The sequence below is a fragment of the Onychomys torridus genome, chromosome 8 (assembly GCF_903995425.1).
Source record: "Onychomys torridus chromosome 8, mOncTor1.1, whole genome shotgun sequence".
Classification (NCBI taxonomy): domain Eukaryota; kingdom Metazoa; phylum Chordata; class Mammalia; order Rodentia; family Cricetidae; genus Onychomys; species Onychomys torridus.
In genome coordinates this window covers 16,454,505-16,476,024 of record NC_050450.1, presented here as the reverse complement: position 1 = coordinate 16,476,024, position 21,520 = coordinate 16,454,505, and the positions used below count along the sequence as shown (strand labels likewise).

General features: G+C 46.3%; 1 protein-coding gene across 2 annotated transcripts in view; it reads left to right on the top strand.

Annotated features, from left to right (window-relative positions):
• Cluap1 (clusterin associated protein 1) overlaps positions 1-14,410 on the top strand; it is a 33,294-nt gene extending 18,884 nt beyond the window's left edge. The window contains exons 8-13 of one of the 2 annotated variants that reach the window (XM_036197962.1): positions 1,794-1,935; positions 3,350-3,422; positions 6,687-6,794; positions 10,895-10,950; positions 11,167-11,223; positions 13,974-14,410. In XM_036197962.1, the coding sequence (XP_036053855.1) occupies positions 1,794-1,935; positions 3,350-3,422; positions 6,687-6,794; positions 10,895-10,950; positions 11,167-11,223; positions 13,974-14,123 (586 nt within the window). In that variant the 3' untranslated portion in view covers positions 14,124-14,410. The remainder of the gene's footprint in view (positions 1-1,793; positions 1,936-3,349; positions 3,423-6,686; positions 6,795-10,894; positions 10,951-11,166; positions 11,224-13,973) is intronic. The other variant, XM_036197963.1, reaches the window with a different exon arrangement.
• The last annotated feature ends 7,110 nt before the right edge of the window (positions 14,411-21,520 follow it).

Sequence of the window (21,520 nt, the reverse complement as noted above, 5' to 3'; positions counted from 1 at the left end):
AGGGACCCTTGTGTCTTAGGTTGTATACATACAACCCCTGCATGTATACCTGTGTACATGTGCATGTGTGGTGCATGCAGAATCTAGCAGAAGGTATCAGATCCCATTGACCTGGAGTTACAGATTATGAACTGCCAGGTGGGTGGTGGGAACTGAACCCTTATTCTCTGGAAGAGCAGCCAGTGCCCTTAACTGCTAAGACATCTCTCCAGCCCCTCATTATATTTTGTAAGAGCAGAGTTTTCCCATTAATATCAATAACAAAGCCAGACATGATGTCACATGCCTATAACCCCAGCACTCAGGAGGAGCAGGGAGGAAAGGAAAAGAAAGGGAAGGGAAAATTAAAACTAAGAAGAAAAAAGAAAATTTAGTCAACCAGTTGAAAAAGGCTTTATGTTACAGGTTTTCAGTTTTATTTTGTCTTATAACAGCTCTCATTTGCAGTAGGCTGTTTACCTTTGTGGGAGACTGTGTTTGTCATGTCCATAGGAGAGTATTGTACCAACTAAGGGTGTATATGTTTAATTTACTGATCTTGAGCCGGGCAGAGGTGGAGCACACCTTTAATCCCAGCACTCAGGAGGCAGAGGCAGGCAGATCTCTGCGAGTTCGAGGCCAGCCTGGTCTACAGAGCGAGTTCCAAGGCAGCCAAAGCTACACAGAGAAATTCTGCCTTGAAAAACCAAGTGGATGGATGGATGGATGGATGGATGGATGGATGGATGGATGGATGGATAGACAGACAGATAAATATAACTTACTGATTTTGAGAAATGTGTATGACACATGACTATGTTAACCTTATTGGACCCTGTAATCCACTGAAGTGAAATCCACAAAATTACTTGCTAATAGATTTACTTTTTAATTTTTATTAAAAATATACTTCTTGGCTGGGTATAATGATTTACACCTTTAATACCAGTACTTGGAAGACAGAGGTAGATAGATCTTTGTGAGTTCAAGACCAGCCTGGTCTACATAGAGTTCCAGACCAGTCAGAGCTACATAGTAAAACCCTGTCTCAAAAATACACACACACACACACACACACACACACACACACACATTTCTATCTATATCTATATTTAGGGAAGTCTAGGAGGGGCTTAACATGGTGGCACACATGTGAAATCCCAGGACTCAGGAAGCTGATCAAGATTCATGAGTTCAGGACAGCCTAGGCTACATGAGACCCTATCTTTAAAAAAATAAATAAATAAATAAATAATCTGGGGTTGGGGATTTAGCTCAGTGGTAGAACGCTTGCCTAGCAAGCACAAGGCCCTGAGTTCGATCCTCAGCTCAAAAAAAAAAAAAAAAAAAGGCTAAGCCAGGTGGTGGTGGCGCATGCCTTTAATCCCAGCACTCGGGAGGCAGAGGCAGGCGGATCTCTGTGAGTTTGAGGCCAGCCTGGTCTCCAAAGCAAGTTCCAGGAAAGGTGCAAAGCTACACAGAGAAACCCTGTCTAGAAAAAAAAAAAAATCTGAGAAAATTATGTTACATCCAATGCATGTAGCTGGTGGTTTATAAGTAATTTTTTTACATAATTCTCCTACTTTTAGGTTTTTATAAAGAATACATGGTTTAAAACATAACTTCATTTGGTGGGTAGAAAGGATAAAAGTGAATTATTTTTAAGCAGTTATCAGAGTGGGGGACCTTGTGTAATTAGAGATTGCATGAGTATTTGACAGAAAACCACGATGAGGGAAGTTGGAACTCTTAAATACAAATTTCAAACTCCTGAGCTTAATTAACTCACTTTTTATGTCATTTGCTCATTTTAGGCCAGCCTTTATGGATGAGTATGAGAAGATTGAGGAAGAATTGCAAAAGCAATATGACATTTATCTAGAGAAATTTCGGAACTTGGCTTACCTGGAACAGCAGCTTGAGGATCATCACAGGATGGAGCAGGAGAGGTTTGAAGTAAGTCCTTGGCTCGTCCATACACAGGCCCTTCTGGTGCATCGCTCTGTCCTTTGAGCCGATCAGTTGGTATGCATCATTGTCTGAAAGTACGGCTCTACAGACTGCTTGAGTAGTCCTTCTGTTCTGCTGACTACACAGCATGGATTCTTAGTTGTCAAATATTTGATGTGTTATCAGGGTTTGGGCAATGAGAAGTGAAATGGTCAACTATAACCTGTGTAGTGACCTGGAAGGGCCCACGTTTGCCTTGCTCTTTCCCATGCTTAATACAAGGGCATTTTGTAATGCTTACAATACCAAACAAAATTTAAAAGCCAGTTGTTTAGTTTCATTGGTGTTTTGCATTTGTGCACGTGTATGGGTGCATGTCCCTATAGAGGCCAGAAGTTTATATCTGGTATCTTCCTTTTCTGCCTTATATATTGATTCTGTCTATATTTGAATCTGAAGCTTGCCTGTTTGGAAGGCGGGGAAGCCAGTGCTTTGCTGTGTTGCCCAGACCAGCCTCTTGCTTCAGCTTCCTGAGTGCAGGGACTGTACCATACATGTCACCATATATGTCACCATGCCTAGCTTAATCAGGGCTCCATTTGACAATATACCTGACACACTGTCTCCTTCTGGCCATACCCCAGGAACTAAGACCAGTATTTCCTTGTTACCTTGCCATCCTGACCCGTCCATTAGCATCTTTAGATTGGAGGAGTGATGCAGTACAGGCAGAAACATGGAAACAGTTCTTTCTTTTCTTCTGTGCAGAGAGCTGTCCCTATCCTTGTTAGACGCGTTCCTGTGTCCACTGCCCTTGCAGGCACTCATGGTGGCCTTGTGTTGTGTCACTCACTTCTTTCTTTCCTTTCTTTCTTTTTTTTAACCTTCCTAGAGCTTTATTAAGAGGGGGAGAGGAGTGGGGGGGGGGGAGAGAGACCGCGGAGGGCGTGTCACTCATTTCCTTCAGCGTTCTAGTGCTAGAGGGAGGAGGGGTGGGGCCAGAGCATACTCTCACAGGCTGCTGGGTAGATGGCAGAGGAAGAGCACAGGTAAACTTTGTAAAAGCTTTTAAAAGATTGATGAATGTCTGTTTTGTGTATTAGTATTTTGCCTGCATGTATATCTGTGCACCATGTACAGTGCCCTCAAAGGCCAAAAGAGGAGGACATCAGATTCCCTGCATTGGTGCTTACAGATGTTTACGAGCCACTGTATGGGTGTAAGGGATGAACCAGGGTCCTGTGGAAGAGCAGCCGGTGCTCTAAACCACTGAGCCATCTCTCCAGTTCCCTTAAACAACCTCCTAAGGTCTTTTCTTTTTGGTCTCTGTGTGACAAACCCTGCAGTATTCACACAATGGTGCAGAGTCAGATCATCCACCAAAGGCCGTCGTTCTGAATCTGGCCTTTCTCCTCCACAGGAAGCTGAAAACACTCTCCGTCTAATGCAGAACAAGCTGAAGGAAGAGGAGAAGCGGCTGCTCAAGAGCGCCAGTAAGGCGTGTGTGCGCGCGCGCGTGTGTGTGCGTGCGTGTGTGTGGTGTATGTGTGTGTGCATGTGTGTGCGCGTGTGTGTGTGTGTGTGCGCGTGTGTGTGCGCGTGTGTGTGCGTGCATGCGTGTGTGTGCGTGTGTGCGCGTGTGTGTGTGTGCGTGTGTGTGTGCGCGCGCATGCGCGCGTGTGCGCGCGCGCGTGTGTGTGTGCGCGTGTGTGTGCGCGCGCGTGTGTGTGCGTGCGTGTGTGTGCGCGCGCGTGTGCGTGTGTGTGCGCGTGCGTGTGTGTGCGCGTGTGTGCGTGTGTGTGTGTGCGCGCGCGCGTGTGCGTGCGTACTCACATGCCAAGTGTGCAAGAGCAGCTGTAAGCGTGCCGTGGAGTGCATGTTGAGGGGAGAGGACAACTTGTGATTGGTTTTCTGACCCTCCACCTTTACGTGAATTCCTGAGACCCAGACTCAGGTCAGCAGGTTTGTAAGACAGGTGTGCAGTGAGTTACATTCCTCTGGCAGTTACTTACTTTTACAAAACATTTTATTTTCTTTAAAATGTTTTCCTCTCAGATTTTTTTATTGTGATAAGAATAATGATGATGTTTGACTTCTTCAACATGAACAAATCCCGTCATTGTTGACTAGAGGTGCAAAGACATTTTCTGAAGGCCATTTTCACACAGCTTGTATATTAGGAGCCATTTGAGTTTACTCAAAAAGCTTATTTCTCACAGACTGGAATGACAGGCACGGGGCTTGCATGGGTCGCACCAGGCCCTCTGTGTATTGTTAGGGTTAGGGCTGCTAGTTTGGTGTTTTTGTGGCACTCCTAACAACAGGAGCAGGCGTGTCTCTGACTCTGTGGCCTGCTCTTGAGACTCTTTTCCTCTACTGGGTTGCCTCGTGCAGCCTCGATGTGAGGGTTCCCCTGTCTTACTGTATCTTGTTTTGTCCTGGTTGGCTGTTGTCTCTTGGAGACCTGCTCTTCTCTGAAGAGGAAATGAAGGTAGAATGGATGGGGTTGGGAAGGTGGGGGTAGCTAGGAGGAGTGGAGGGAGGGAAAACTATGGTTGGGATGTATTATATGAGAGAAGAATCTATTTTCTTCTAGGTTTGTTTGTTTTTGTCTTTCAAGACAGGCTTTCTCTGTGTAATCGTCCTGGCTGTCCTGGGACTCACTCTGTGGACCAGGTTGGCCTCGAACTCAGAGATCTGCCTGCCTCTGCCTTCCGAGTGCTGGGTTTTAAGGCGTGTGCCACCACCGCCCGGCCTTCTCTTGCTGTTTCTGTGTTCATGATGAGACGATGGTCTAGACAACACACCTAGTCTTCTAGCTCTTCCCCCAACCTTCCTGTTACCTTTGTGTTTGTCTCCTTTTGTACCTGTTCTCAGAGAGCCCTAGAAAGAGAGCAAGGACTTCTGGGAATCCTCTAAGAGCAGGTAGAAAACCTGAAAAGTGGCCGGGCCCTGGTGGCGCACACCTTTAATCACAGCACTTCGGAGGCAGAGCCAGGCGGATCTCTGTGAGTTCCAGGCCAGCCTGGGCTACAGAGTGAGTTCCAGGACAGGCACAAAGTACACAGAGAGACCTTGTCTCAGAAAAAACAAAAAGGAAGAAAAGAAAACCTGGAAAGTGTCTCTAAAGCCCCTGCTGCTTTAGTTCTAGGTTAGTCAAGACAGAAATCAAGTGGTGTAGTGAAATCTATATTGCATTTAATATCATCATTTTTGCGGATGAGGTAAGAAGGAAACTGAATGGTGATTTTGTGTATAGTTGCTAAATTCTGTTACTATGGATCAGTTCTCTGAATAAAGACTTTTAGAAGATGTAGTTTTCAAATTGTGCTGGTGATCTCGAAGGACACTCTTGGTGGCACTGTCACGGCTTCCAGGCCTTCCCTCCTGAGCTGAAGGACACAGCTCTTCTTGTGGCTAAAGACAGCAAGTCACCTTCCCCTAGTGCCCAGGTGGATACAGTTATCCCATACAGGCACAAAGCAGAGCCTTTGGAAGACCAACAACTGCTGGGTTTCCAGGCTGCCTTCTAAGTCAGTGTCAGACTAGTGACACACCCTCCAGGTCCCCTCCCAAACCCCCATCACTCCCTGGGTCTAGTAAGGCACTAGGCAGTGAGAGCTGCTTCTTCCCAGAATAGTCTGTCTCTGTTGGTTCTGTCTAGAAAATGTTCAGCTTGCAGGCACAAAGACTACGAACAAGGATTTCTAAATGTATAGAGAGTGGTTTCCGGCCTGGAGAGATGACTCAGTGATTAGGAACTCTTGCCGCTCTTCCAGAAAACCCGGGTTCATTCTCCAGCACCCACACCAGGTAGCTCACAACTGCCTGCAGCTCCAGCTCCAGGGGGCCCACCATCCCCTTCTAGTCTCTACAGGCCTCCCCACACATGTGGCATACAAACACATGCACACACACACACACACACACACACACACACACACACACACACAGAGAGAGAGAGAGAGAGAGAGAGACAGACAGACAGACAGACAGACAGAGAGACAGAGAGGAAAGAGAGAATTTTTAATTCAAAAAAGTGATTGCTCTTGAAAAAAAGTGATTGCACAGAAAATAGCCTTTTATAGAATACATGCATGGACCCCCCCCCAATAAATAAAATTCATTTTAAAAACAGCTTTTCTAATTAGTTTTGTGTGTGTGGTGTTAGAGATTGGACCCAGAGCTTTGCAGAAGATAAACACATGCCCTCCCACTGAGCCACAAGCCCACCCAATGCATGCCTTTATACTAGAATTTTCTGTAGTGAAGAATGTCATGTGAGCTAGGCACTTTGACACTTTCCTTCTCAAGACAGCCCACTCTGGCCCAGGCCTGAGCTCCCTCCTCTCCACCCAGCTCTGTTCTGTTTCATCCAGCTTCGATTCGTCATCTCTGTTAGTATCAAGGCTCTTGAGTTAGTAACATAGCCTGGCATTGGACAGAGTGGCTTCCCCTGTTAGCCAAGGGCTTCTAGCTACTTTGACAGGCAGCTACTCGGTTTGTCATAAAGCTTTTAAGGCATCTGGTCCACATTATCTTTGCTTTGAAAAATGGCTATAAACAAATACAGCATATTATGATCTGTATTAACACTTCACTAAGTGCCTGAGAAAATCCAGGGGTCTCATAAGATCTAACAAATGAAAAGGGGCTGAGGAAGGCAGATGCATTTCCACTGAGTCTTAGTAGACAGGAGACATTTGGCTGTAATGAAAGAATTGCTCCTTTACTCTGCCCTCTGCTGTTCCTGTCAGGTAATGATGACTCAGACATAGACATCCAAGAGGACGATGAATCGGATAGTGAGCTGGAGGAGAGACGGCTGTCTAAGCCTCGCACGGCCATGGAGGTGCTCATGCAAGGTATGTACCTCCTTCTGATGCCCAGCTCCCTTGCCTGTTTCTCAGAACACCAAGCACAAAGTCGGGGGAGTGCTGCTTAGCATTGAGGTCCACAGGGTCCTGTGAAGGGTCCCTGGAGCCATTCCTGCATCCATTTATTTTATTCTTCAGAATCTGTCTCCCAAACTGCTCGTTGGTAATCATTGCCTCTAACAGTTCTTTTGTTTGAATTCACAATGTACCTCAAGATGACCTTGAACCTGATCCTCCTGCTCCACCGCTTAGGTGTTGGGATTATGGCACACACCACCATGCTCAGCACCTATGATGTTCCTCTCTGTGATCCTGGGAATAGCTGATTCACATTTGTGGCTTGGAGTATCCAACACATACCTCAGAAATGGCCTATAGAACTGAGCTCTGTGTTCTACTCATTTGGGGTCAGTGCAGTTATATCCCCTGTGGCCAAAGAATTAATAGAGTGAAGGGGTCACATGATTTCCTCTCATAAAAACCATTTTTAAAATGGGGCCTTCCTCATGTTCCACTTCAACCTAGAGGGTCATAGCTAGCTTTCAGAGGCTCTGTCCTTACAAATTGACTTTCCATGCACATGTAAGATACATACACATATACTGTCAAACAGGTAAAAAGATCATCTGAAAATTCTTTAACCTAATTGGGACCAGATTTGCATCATGATTCTATAACTTACTTTTATTCTGAAAATTAAATGCACCAGGGCTGGAGAGAAGGCTCAGTCAGTAGAATGCTTGCTCTGCAAGTGTGGAAACCTGGTTCGATTCCAGCACCCGTGTAAGACGCCATATGTCACTATGCCTATCTGAACTCCTCGATCTGGGGAGGTGGAGACAGGAGGATCACTCAGGCTTGCTGACCAGCGGTCTTACTGAATCAGGTCTCAAAAAAAAAATATGGAGCCAGGTGGTAGTGGTACACACCTTTAATTTCAGCACTTCGGAGGCAGAGGCAGAGGCAGAGGCAGGTGATCTCTAAGGTAGAGGCCATCCCGGTCTACATAGTGAGTTCCAGATCAGCCAGGGCCACATGATGACACCCTATCTCAAAAAAACAAACAAGCAAACAAAAATCATATCCTTAAATAAAGGCACAAATATCTGTCTAAAATTTTCTCTCTTGTAAATCTATTTACTCACTGGGTGGTGGTGGCACAAACCTTTAATCCCAGCACTCAAGAGGCAGAGGCAGGCAGATCTCTTGAGCTGGAGGCTAGCCTGGTCTATAGAGCGAGATCCAGGACAGCCAGGACTACACAGATAAATCTATCTCAAAAAAAAAAAAAAAAAAAAAATGGAGGGTGATCTAGGAAGACACTGACATCAACCTCTGGCCTCCACATGTACACATACATACATGCATGCATTAACACACATGAATTTGTATTCACACATGTACTACACTCACACACAGATTAAATATATTATAACTGTTGTGGGATAAATACCAGAGAAGACTGCTTAGATATAGATTTAAGCCAATAGAAAATCTTTTGCCAGCTGGCAACTACACTGGGTATTTGGAATCCCAGTGTAGCGCTGATCCTTTCTCAGGGTGAACTTTCAAGCACAAAAACCATGTTCTGGGTTGGCATACTTCAGTTAACAAGAACAGTTAGCGAGAAGCAGAATTACAGAAGCCAGAAAGCAAGGTTAGTACATTTAGAGACTTCCCCAGAACTATGGACTTTGATGGATTAGACCTTTGTTTTAGTTTTGGCTGGTGTTACTGTCTATTGTACTGAGGTTTACAGCCTGAATGATACTTCCACCATGGAGTCAGTTGTGCTAATGTCTGGGGCCCTGTTACAGTAACCGTCCCTATATCAGTAAATAGGTGGTTTTTTTTTTCTTTTTAATGGCTAGATCATATGCCACTGTGTATGTAAGTATGCCCTTAATTTATTTGGGTATATACTTAGATACTTAATTTCACTATTTTATTATATATACTTCTTTCTGCATATATGTGAGTATTTCTGTAGTGTACATCATTTCAAATGGGATTTTTTGTTTGTTTGTTTGTTTGTTTGTTTTTAAAGACAGGGTTTCTCTGTCCTGGAACTTGCTCTGTAGCCCAGGCTGGCTTCAAACTCACAGAGATCCGCCTGCCTCTGCCTTCCATGTGCTGGGATTAAAGGCGTGCGCCACCACCCGGCTCAAATGGGATTCTTATGTCAAAATTCTGTTCACTTTAGTTTTCATTTTCGGTACAAGGTCATGCTTTGTAGCAAAGGATGGCCTCAGCTTCAGAGTCCTTGCACCACCCTGAGTCGGGAGCCTCCTGAGTCCTCAGATTGCAGGTGCCTGCATGCTCAACTGATAGCTACTCAATTGCCCTGTATTTGCCTTTAAATACATTTCTTACCCACCACCCAGCTAATGATCAGTGCACAGGTACTTTGGTCTTTGAGACAGGATCTCAGTCTGTAACTTAGACTGGACTCAAACTCACAGTCCTCCTGCCTCAGCCTCTAAGATGTCGGGACTGGAGAGAGTTGTTTTATACCTAGTAATTTCAGAGGTGATGTCGTCATCTTTCCATCATTTGATGTTAGCGTGTGTTGGGAGCTGCTTGTTAATGTTGGGCCCGGCTCTTTTCATCTGTTACGTCTGCTTCCTCCTGGACAGTTGCCTGCTTTGGTTTCTTTTTAACCTTTTACTTTTTCACAGCTTCGTGACATAAACAGAGGCCAATGGTGCATCTCCCATGTGATGCCTGGGAGCCAACACTGAAAAAAAGGTGTTACTCTAAGAAAAGCAATGATTCATTCAAATCCTGCTTACGTACTTAACTTGCAGAGTGAAATCATGTAGTCCAGTTCTAAAAACTATGGCAAGGGCCTTCAGATGCTGCCACAAGGCTGTGCACCTTGTCTGGCCCAAGGAAAAGCTTCTGGAGACAGTGCTCAGTTGTGTCTCTGGGCCTGCCATGAGCAGCCTCCTCTTCACTGCCTGGACCCAGCCAGCAGTGACCCTGATAACATTTTCACTTGGAAACTTAGACCTAGATCCAAGCACAGGAGATACTAGTTCATGAAAGATTTTCTTTTTCAACAGCTTTTTACCATGAAAGTTCTACTGCATGTAAACTAATAATGGAGTTCAGTGATCTTTCCCCCCTTAATACTCAGAGGACGTGTTTTAAAATTTTTTGGGTTGTGGTGGTACACATCTTTAATCCCAACACTCGGGAGGAAGAGGTATGTAGATCTCTGTGAGATCAAGGCCAGCCTGGTCTACAGAGTGAGTTCCAGGACAGCCAGGGCTACACAGAGAAATTCTGTCTTGAAAAACAAACAGACACTCTTGATTCATGGTTGTTTTGTGGTGCTAGAGATTAAATCCATGGCCTTAAGCAAATGGATAAATATTCTTCTACCACTTATTTATACCCCAACTTTCATGACTAATTTTTGTATGTAAATTTTATTACATTCATTCATTATACACACATGTATGTGCACACATCAGCACATATCCAAAGAAAACTTTTGGGACTCAGTTTTTTCCTTCTACCACATACGTTCTGGAGATTGAACTCAGGTCATTAGGCATGCTGGCAAGTGCTTTTACCTACTGAACCATCTGGCCAGTCCATGTGGATTTGATTTTCGTTGGGTTTTGTTGCTGCTGTTGTTGTTGAGACATGGTACAGCACATTCTGTACCTCAAGCTAGCTTCCAGCCCCCATCAATTTTCCTGCTTCAGGCTCCTGAGCGCTGAGACTACAGATGTACACTGTCACACACTGAATTTTATTAGCCTTTTCGTCTTTCAAAGTAGAATTGCAGGGCTGGGCATGGTGGCACAAACCTGTAACACCAGCACTGTAGAGGCTGCGGCAGGATCAAGAGTTCAAGGCCAGCCTCAGCTATATTGTGAATTTCTTTCTCAAAATAAGGAGGAAAGGGAAATTTATTATAATTTGTGGTAATTCTAATTAGTTGGAACTTACTTAAGTACAGTTTTTAGTATGTACTTTAGTATTTCCCCAGTTTTCCAAGGGAAAGCAAGTCTTAAATGTCATTTCCTGCCATCTTTTCCAAGGATCTCATAATGTCATGTTTTTGTTGTTCTCAGGAAGGCCCAGCAAACGCATCGTGGGCTCAATGCAAGGTGGAGACTCCGATGAAGATGTGAGTGCCAACACCTTCTCGCCATTCCTGTGCCTCCTGGTCTTGGGGCTGTCCTAGCAGACTAGCTCAGGTGCCGCCAGCAGTCAGGGGCTACCTGTTCCCAGCACACTGCTCGATGTGACAGCTTGGGAGCAGCTTGTCTCTCATTTCACACAAATATGCTCGCCCTTTTTTTTTCTGCCTTCTCACTGTTCTCTCCATTCTCGCTTTCCAAAGACGGGAGCAGCACCAGCCCTCTTAGGTAGATGCAAGACCCCCAGCTCCAGGAAGCAGGTTGGTTTTCTTTCCTTGCCTCATCTGTTTGTTGGTGTGTGTCGGCCTGCTCATGGCCAGCAGGGCCTCTCTCCTCCAGGGTGATGCTGCCTCTCTCGGGCAGGAAGCCCTCAGAATAGATGCCATGGTGAGAGAGGCAGGTCTCTTGCATTACCATACTAAGGAGGGTCAGACACCAAGACCGAAGCTGAGAAAGGTGGAGCAGTCATCAGGTCCTGAGTTATAACCTGGGAATGAAATGTTGATGCCAAGGCCATGGTCCAGCACCAACCTTTCCTCAGCGCCATCCTATGATTCTAGAGCAAGAACATGAAAAGGTGTTCTCCTAGAGCAGGGCCTCAGGCCTGGCAGGGGGCTGAGGTCAGCCTGCTGGTGCCTTGAACTCCACCAGGTAGACAACTGACTGGAGAAGGGCAGTGGTTCTTAGAATGTGGCTGGGTGGACACAGCTGGGCTCAGTGATTCTCAGAATGCGGCTGGGTGGACACAGCTGGGCTCTGTGCCCTGGCTCCCCTGCAGTCCCTGGCTCCCCTGTAGTCCCTGGCTCCCCTGCAGTCCCTGGCTCCCCTGCAGTCCCTGGCTGTAGTCGCTGGCAGTGCTGCTCAGCCCATGTAGCAGAGGTTCCTGGAGAGACACAGTCCCAGGACAATTTGTAAGGTACAGACCTATGTCTGGGGTATGGTATTGGTGCCCGCACAGGGTCAGAAGAGCCTTGTGCTCTGTATGAAGCTTGGCTTGCTAAGTACCACAGAGCAGTGTCACTTAAATTCCCAGGGCAAGCTGGTGTTGTCTTGCTGGGCAGGTTGCAGAGAAGCTTCGATAGAGAGGCAGGGAAGTCACTCAACAATAACTTCCTTTTTCGTAGAGGATGCTCATGATAAGGTAGCGCCCATCCACCCCGTCCACCTGAGTCTGAGGCAGGGAGATCTGGCCTAAGGGAACCAATGCTTCCTGAAAAGTGGAAAAAAACCAGTCCTTGCCTTTGGGACACATCCATTCTAGTAACAGTCAAGCAGACATACCACAGTCGTAGGTGTTAGGGAATAAATAAAGTAGGTTCCGGAGACAAATGACAGTGACAGGGATCTTTTCACATGTTCAGGCAAGGTCTCTCTAATGAGAAATTGAAGCAGAGACCTGAATGAGCGAAAGTGAGAGCCATGGTGGGGTGGGCGGAGTCTCTGGGCCTAGGGAGTGTGGACTCCTACAGTGAGGCCGTGGCAGGGTGGAGGGACTGGCTAGAGCGGTGAGGGACAGCAGGGACAATGCAGACTGTGCAGGATGGGAAGAGGACCTGGTGAGGTGGGAGGTACCGGAGGGTTGTCAGCCCAGGAGGGAGAAGCTGAGGCAGCAAGTGCAGCTGTGTAGGTTGGAGGCGAGGGTGTTTTAGCCAGAGGCCACAGTGGTGTTGGTACTGATAAGCAGATTCTGGGTGTTTCTGAGGTTTGACCATCTTGTTTTGCTAGTTGATTATACCAGGATGATGAAGGGGAGAAATGCAGAATGCTTCAGTGGAACTAACGGAAAGCCTGGGGTTTTAACTTCCTGAGACAGAGATGACCCGAGGAAGGGGCTGCGAGGGTAGATCAGGAAAAGTCTGGAATCTAAGAAACAGGACTGGGCCAGAAGTGGAACTTGGGAGCCATCTGTGTTTAGATGGGAACCGTGATAAAATGTGACTGCACTGTTTGGAGATCAGGAAGGGAAAGGGGGGCCTGAGCCACCTCCGTAGTACAGAGGCCAGAGAATTACAGAGTCAGGCAGGGGGAGTTGGAGCACACTGTACAGAGAGCTGGGCTAGAGGGAACACCGGAGGGTTTGCCCTGGAAGGTGGCGAGGTGGACTTCAGGGGAGAAGGGTGGGTCGGGAAAGTCGTGGGAGGACTGCCAGTCCCCTGGATTGGAATCCTTTCAGCTTGGTAAGAGTGGTGTGGGCACGTGGGATAGAGCCTGTTGTGCTCATATAATGGGAGGGACACTTGGGTACAGCAATTTGCCCAAGGAGTTCATTCTTCATTTTTTTTTCATTGTAAGACAAAGTCTTTCTGTGTAGCTCAGGCTGGCCTCCAATCACAGCCATCCTGCCTTAGTCTCTGGAGTGCTGGCATTGTAGGCTTGTAGTACCATAGGCCTGGCTTTCCCAAGAATTTCTGCTGGGAGGGAAGCAGACAGAGCAGGGTATTCAGAGAAGGAGGTAGTTGTTTAAAGAAGAGGATTCTAACATGTTTGTACTTCTTGGGATAATCTGGACTGGGTGGCCAGCCATCCTGGTATGCATGGGCATGGGACTTGCTGTAAAAAGACAACTCGAGTTGGTGCTCCCTGGCTCCAGACCATGCAGGAGCTTGGGCACCCTTCACCTGTCCTTCTTATCCACATTTGCACTGCATTCCATCTCCAGCTGGAATCAGCCTCCCTTTCTTGCCCTTCTTGCTGTCTGCCTGTCTGCTAGGTCTCTAGACTGCAGGAACCATTCAGCATCTAGGTTCCTCAGCAAGTGTTAAGGATATTCCCAAGACTTCCATGGGAAACCGACCCCAGCTGGACACCCCGGGAATAAGCTGGTGTTGAGTTACTGGTTATAGCCTTGGTCTAGTTGGGGTGTCCAGCTGTCCTGTGCTGTGTTCCCACAGCCTTTCACTCTAGGGGTGTTGCTGGTTCTTACACTGTCTTTGAGAGTGAAGTGGGGACTCTAGGGAAAGATGTCACAGTGAGCTAGCACCTCAGTGCATCTGCCATCTTTCCGCTTCAGGAAGACTCAGAGGACAGTGAAATTGACATGGAAGATGATGAAGAAGACGATGACGATTTGGAGGATGAGAGCATCGCTCTCTCACCAGCCAAGCCCAGTCGAAGGGTCCGGAAACCGGAGCCCCTAGATGAAAGTGACAATGACTTCTGACCTTCTTGCCAAGGGACCCAGGCAGATTAAGAGCCTCGGGTTTATAGGTAAACAGGGAATCAGCAGGCTGGAAAGGTAACATGTGTTTTATTCACTACACCATCTGGGCTTAACCATTACTGAAACAAACCCCAACAAAGATTCTTTTGTCTTATTTCCCAACACTTGGGAAATACATGTGTTCTAAGTAATTCAAATCCATAAGAAAAGCCTTGAGAAGAGAACTGATACCATGTAAGTCTTGGCTGCTGTTATTATTAAATTTTCCTTGAAGTTCAGGCCATGGAGAGGCTTCAGACTGTGAATGTTTTGTTTTCTCTTGGAGGGCTGGTATTCCTGTGGGAGGCAGAGTCACTTCAAATAACATGCCACCTTCACAGTCCCCAGCCTGGGCTGTTTGGGAACTACTGGCTGGGCTGTCTCAGCAAATTCCCTTCCAACTCCTGCTACCATCTACTCCTGCTTACAGGCATCCATGAGAGAGAGAGAGAGAGAGAGAGAGAGAGAGAACACGTTACATGTGCACATGTTTATGTGTGAGCAGGTATAAATGTTTATGCTGGTATGCATGCATGTGTGTGCATGTATCTGTGAAGGCTAGGAGACAACATCTGTGGTTGTTCCTCAGGAACTGTTCACCTTTTGGGGGCCTGGGAACTCACTGATTAGCCTAGACTGACTAGACAGTCAGCTTGTCTCCACCTTCCCAGGCCCAGGATTCTAAGCACTCATCCATGGCACCTGGAATTTTTTTTTTGTTTGTTTGTTTTTGGTTTTTTGAGACAGGGTTTCTCTGTGTAGTTTTGGTGCCTGTCCTGGAACTCACTTGGTAGTCCAGGCTGGCCTTGAACTCACAGAGATCCACCTGGCTCTGCCTCCCAAGTGCTGGGATTAAAGGCGTGCGCCACCACTCCTGGTACTCTTTTTTGAACTCTTTGTGTATGTATGCCACACACAAGTGTACTGATGTGCGCATGCTGTGTGCATGTGTGGAAGTCGGGGACAACCTCTAGTCCTCACTTTCACCATGTTTGAGGCAGAATCACTTGTTCACTGTTGCACAGTGCAGGCTAGCTGGTCCAGATCTTCAAAGGTCCAGTTACCAGAGGAGTCTGAAATTCCAGACACACTTTACCATCCCTAGCTCTATGTGGATTATGAGGACTCAGACTCAGGGCCTTAGACTTTCACAGCATATGCTTTACCCATGAGCCAGTTCCTCATCCACTAGCTGGTAGTTCTTAAACAATGCTCGCCTCTGGCACAGAGATACCCTGTAGGTGTCCTGCACCTGAGTGTCTTCCTGAAGGAGCCGTCAGAAAGGAAAAGCACCAGTACTGCTTCATGTTTCTCATTTGAAAAGTAAACCAGAACTAAATTTGGTAAAGTGGTACTCAAAAGAATTTCCATGTGAAATGAAAGCAAAGGGCAAGTAGAGTTGACGTTGCTATTCAAAGCGTGGGGCTAGGGAGATGGCTTAGTGGGTATGGTCACTTTCTGTACAAGCATGAGGTCCTAAGTTTGGATCCCCAGAACCCACATAAAAAAAGCTGAGTGTGGCAGGGCATGCTACTGCACACCTTTAATCAAAGAACTGGGGAGGCAGAGGCAGGTGGATCTCTGGGAGTTCAAGGTCAGCCTGGTCTGCATAGCAAGTTCCAGATCAGCCAGGGCTGCACAGAGAAACCCTGACTCAAAAACAAAGCCACAACAAACAACAGAAATCTGAGTGTGACTCCATGTACCTGTAGCCCAGGGTGGTGTGGCTGGAGCTCGCCAGCTAGCCAGCCTAGCTGAAAAGTAGCGAGCTTCAGTTCAGGGAGTGACTGTCTAGGGACTAAGGTAGAGAGTAATACAGGGAGCCTGGTGTCCTCTGGCTTCCACATGCATGTGCAATACACAAACACTTGCACACATGCACACACCACACATAGACAAAAGAAAGTGTGGGGTGTTGTCATTTAGTTTATGGTTATGAAGTCAGAAGAGTTCAGTGGCTACTTCCCTCTCCATCAAATGTAGAAGATGTGAAATGTGAGGAGTCTTAGTGGGGAAAGGGACTTACCACCAAGCCTGAGTTCAATCCTCAGAACTCACATGGTGGAAAGAGAGAACGGACTCCTGCAGGTTGCCCTCTGACCTCAACGTAGACATGATGGCACCCCCCAACACAACTCCACACACAAACAAATGCCAATTTTTAAAATGTATTCAGCTCTGTATTTTTATATAATTAAGCTTTACTTGAAAGCATTATTTTTTAACTAATACCTATTGCATATAAAACTAAACTAGCATTTGTCATTGTTGAACATTTTTGTTTGTTTTTTGAGACAGGGTCTCATTGTGTAGCCCTGACTGGCCTGGCACTCTCAATATAGACCAGGTTGGCCTTGAACTCACAATGATCCACCTGCCTCTGCCGTGAACTTGCTTTGAAGATCAGGTTGACTTAAATTTCTTTTCTCTGCCCTTCTAGGTACTGGGTATAACACCAGCCCTGGCTAAATACTCATTTTTTTCATTAGTTACAGCCGTCAGAAAGAAAGTCAAGCCTGCAGAAGTGGCACAGTTAAGAGTGCGTGCTGCTTGTGCCGAGGACCCGAGTTCAGTTCCCAGCACCCACGTTAGGTGGCTCACAGCTGCCCATAACTCCAGCTCTAGGCTATCGGGGACTCCTTTCTGGCCTCTGCAGGTACATGTGACATGTATGTGCATGCAGACATACACATAAATTTAAAACTTTTTAAAAGTTAAGAAAAATGTAGTCAAAAGACTAACGGAAAATATGAAAAACGTTCCCTTTTACTTGAGCCAAGAAAAAAAACATAAACTCTCTCTTTCCCAGTTTACTTTGGGGGAGGGGGAGGATCAAATTATCATATTTAGAGGCTTGAGAGTTGGGGGAGGCTTTAGAGGTCCACACATTGGTGTAAGCAAAAGGGCAGACCTTCCTGGCCTCATCCTTAAATCTCCTGCTTTCTGAGACAGAATTTCTGGCTGGTTCAGGTCTCACCATGTAGCCCAGGGGCCCTGACCTTGTATTTGCAGTATCATTATATAGTGGAGCAATGGCACATTTAAGTAATTTGGAGGGATTGTTTTCCAAGGATGGTAAATAGTGAAAGAGCAGTTATAATGTAGAAATTCCAATACTGTTGTGATGTGACTATGATCCCCGTGTTCAGGAGGTCAGGACAGGGTGGCTAGTTCAGGAGGATAAAGACCCTGTCTCAATAAATACTAAAAAGCACTTTCAGGAACATCATACATTGGTATGTGGAGTCTATTTGGCCTTGGCCATGGACTTATTTTGTCATAGGTACACTTCCTGTGCAGATTTCTTTTCATTAATCTTTATTAAGCAGTTATGGTTTGCTCACCACAGTTCAGAGATGAATGCATCTTAGCATCGGCATGCAATGTGCATACAGTGCCAGGGCATTGTAGGCTTGGGAACCCAGAGTAAAGAGCAGCCAGCCTCTGGAGAGTCAGTAAGAATGTTTGTGAAAGTCAGATTGCACTGGGTCTTCTGGGGGAAGCTGTTGTCTCTCTGTTTTATAGTGCTGGGGATGGAACTCAGAGCCTTGCTATTCTAGGTAAGTGCTCTACTGTGATCCTGCACCCCAGCCCTGGATGGGAATGCAAGACCCATGTAAGATCAAGCCAGGCACAATCCCCACATAGATAGAGGCGATGATCCCGAGGAGCTATTGGCAGTTAACAGCTGCTTCAGGACGGAGAATCTTCTTCTTTGTTTTAGGGTGTTCCCACTGCTGTTTCCCATGCTCCAGTGGGTGGCCCCATCTGCATGCACATGTGGACTACACTAATTTGATTTACTGGGTTATCAGACAAAAAAGATCTGAAATTAGGAGGGGTGTATGTTGTGGGGAAAGCAGAGATGAGAAGAGTATATGCAATCATATTCCGTTTGGATACATGTGTGAAAGTCTCAAAGGGTTTTTTAAGTATGAAAAAACACAACACAACACTGGGGCTGGAGTGATGGCTCAGAGAATTGAGGGCACTTGCAGATCTTGCAGAAGACCTGAGTTCAGTTCTCAGCACCCATGTCAGGTGACCTACAGCCACCTATAACTACAGTTCCAGGGCATCTGATACACTCTTGCAGCCTCCTTGGGTAACTGTACTCACATGCTCGTATGTGCACATGTGCTCCCACACACACACATACATGAGTTAAAAATAAATCTTGTTTTTAAAAGATCAGGTAGGACAGAACTACAGAAGCACAGAGGTTATTAGAAGACACAGTCTGTGAAATGATAGCACAGAGGCTGCAGTGCTTGATGTGGTGGAATAAAGGGGCAGAAAATGAACTCCCTGGGACTTGCTGAGCAATTAGTTGGGTTTTGCTCTGTGAATAAGTAGCAACCTCCAGAGAGAAGGTTTAAGAAAAAAATCACTCTGGGCTGAACATGGTACTGCACACCATTAATCCCAGCACTCTGAAGGCAGGGCAGGTGGAGCTCTGTGAGCTCAAGGCCAGCCTGATCTACATAGAAAGCTGTGGGCCAGCCCAGGCTTAGTGTTATCGGAAGAACTCAGGTGATGGCCTTGAACTAGATTGAGGGTCTGAAGAGATGTGGGAGGATAAAGAAGCTTTGGGGACGACTCATTGTAGGAAAGTTGTACTGAAAAGTTCCTGGAGGTGAGGCATCTTAGTTGGGCATTTGTTAACTGAGGATACAGAAAATCAGGAGGCGTGAGTAGCAAGTGGTGGAGGCACTTTGGAAATATCCTGATACATACCCAACATGTGCATATTGGTGTCTACTAACGGCTTACAAGTTCACAAAATTGAAAGGCCCCCAGATAAACCTCTGGACAGATCACACTCATTTCTCTACTCTCCTCAAATTCTAGTAAAACCAGAGGGAGGGAGGAAGGCAAAGAGGAAAGGATGAGGAAGAGGAGGTGGTGAAGAGGAAATTTCCACAGGGTAAATCCACAAACCACCAAGAACCAGTGCAGAGCGCAGAGTGGATGGCAACACTTGTCCAGTGCTGTGGGAAACAGGCGGAGCAGCAAAGCTGGAGGAGCCGAGACAGGTGGACGGTGTCTGAGGAGAAGGGTAGCGGGGTGCACTCAGCAGCAGAGGGGTGCTGCAGGGGAGATGCAGAAGACAGCAGACTGTCCAGGTAAAACAACAAATGAGGAAGAGGAGAACCAAGCCGCTGTTTGGGTTAGTGCCTGTCTCAGTTCCAGACTCACATTTTGGCTTGCTTTGTGGTGATGCAGCTAGACCTTGTGAGAGCTGTGAAGCCTTGCTAGTGGGGTCTGGACAACTTCTGGAAGGGGACCTTCTGGTTCTAGTGGGGCTTGTTCTCATTATCCTTTTAGAGAGTGCCCTTTGTCCTCAGTGTTTGGCCCTCAGACCACCATAACTAGGTTTCCATGGGGTACAGCTTTCCCAGCATTTGTCTCCTGACTGACTAATGTCTTCCTGGCTGCTGAGCTTCCTGTAAGCCAGAGGACTAGAGCGGCATCACTGTTGTTATTGGCAGTGCAGGGGATGGAACCTAGGATTTACTGCACTGAGCTGGATACATCTCCAGTCTGAGAGCAGCATAAAAGTACCAAAGGAAGAAAATAACATTCTATACCCAGAAACAATACTCTTCAAAATCAAAATGAACACAGCTTCAATCTCCAAGTAACACTGTTTGAAGATTATATTTTTTTTCTCCAACCTAGGAGCCAATCAAGAATCCTGTATGTCACTGTTAGGTCCTTTTTGTTTGTTTCATTTAAAGCCATTGCCAGACTGTTGTAACATTTTTTGGCAGTCAGGCCAGCTTTGTAGAAAGTCCTTCTACTTGGGGTTTGTGTAGGCGGACCCTCCACAGGTAGATCTAGGTCAGCGTTCTTGGCAGAAGAGCTCTATCAGTGCTGTCTTCAGGCATGCACATGCTCACTTGTCCCGTGGCTTCGAGGTTAGAGTCCGTCACTTTATTTTCTGTGTTTTCTTGAGATAGGATCTCATGCAGCAGAAACTGGTCTGGAACTCACCATGTACCAAAGACCACCTTGAACTCCTGATCCTCCTGCCTCCTCCAAGTGCTGGGATTACCAGTGCACAGCACTTCCTGGCTAAGTTTAATCACCTTTGTTTTGACAGCATTTGCCATGTTACTTGCTAAGATGCCCTTTTCTTATGTAACCAGAGCAACGCCTCTCACTGCCAGCATCCATGATAATTCATCCGAGTACTCATTTTTGTATTTTTGGTTTTGTCTTGAGAACCTCACTATGTAGTTTTAACTGGCCTCAAATCATGGCCCTCTCTTCTCAGCCTCTCAAGTACTAGAATTACAAGTGTGTGCCACCATGACTAGCTTCTGGACACTCATTTTTATTTTGTTTTGTTTTTTCCAAGACAGGGTCTTGTTATATAGGTCTGGATATCCTGGAACTTGCTCTGTAGACCAGGCTGGTCTTGAACTCACAGAGATGCATCTGCCTCTGCCTCCCGAGTGCTGGGATTAAAGGTGCATGCCACCATCCTCAACTCACCTTATGGTCTTTATAAGCATTTATCTTAGTGGCTTACTTAAGATCTGTGAAGTTCATTTAGGTTTTCCTGTTTGAATCAGACAATGGAGGGTATTTGCCACATGGAAGCACAGCTTGTCTGTCTCCAAGGGGAAGCCATGCCACCGCAGAGGTTTTGGATGCCTAAATACAGGATAATGGCATCAGGGTATCAACACTTAATTTGCAATGGATAACCAGTGTGCTGGACTCCAAATACAGTAGACCATTCTAGGTGTCTGAGAGATCTTACAGAAGAATGCAGAATCTCAGAATTAACCTTTCATTTATCTACACAAATTTCTCATATTTTCTCCATCTACCATGTATCTAAGGGTCACACCCCAAAACTTTTTTCTTCTCTTAAAAAGAGAAAAAAATGGGCCCATTATTACCTTCGCCAAGCTAATGTGCTTAATGGGCTTGAAGACTGCAGCTGGATTTAAGACTGATGCTGTTAACCATGTGAGTGCACAGGGCAGAAACACATTTGTTTTTGTGGTTGTTGTTTGGTTTTAAGTTGGGACTCTGAAGACCCCAGGGTATGAATAAGCCAGGACCAGCTTCCTACTTTGTGGAGCTTTGAGATTTTGTCTCTTGAGTGCCCCTTGGCGGAGGCTCATTCCCTCCTCAATACTGTCAGAGGATCCATCTTCCCCCTGACTGACCCTGGAGAGGAAAGATGCCTATGACTTCTGCCGGAAGTGCCCTTCCTTCCCCTGTTCAGGAGACGAGCTTGAGAGCTGGTTCAGCAGCATTCAGATTCCAGGAAATTATGCAGAAATAGAGGTCACGCTTACAGTTGAGTCTCTGCATGGTTCACCAGGATCTTACTTTCC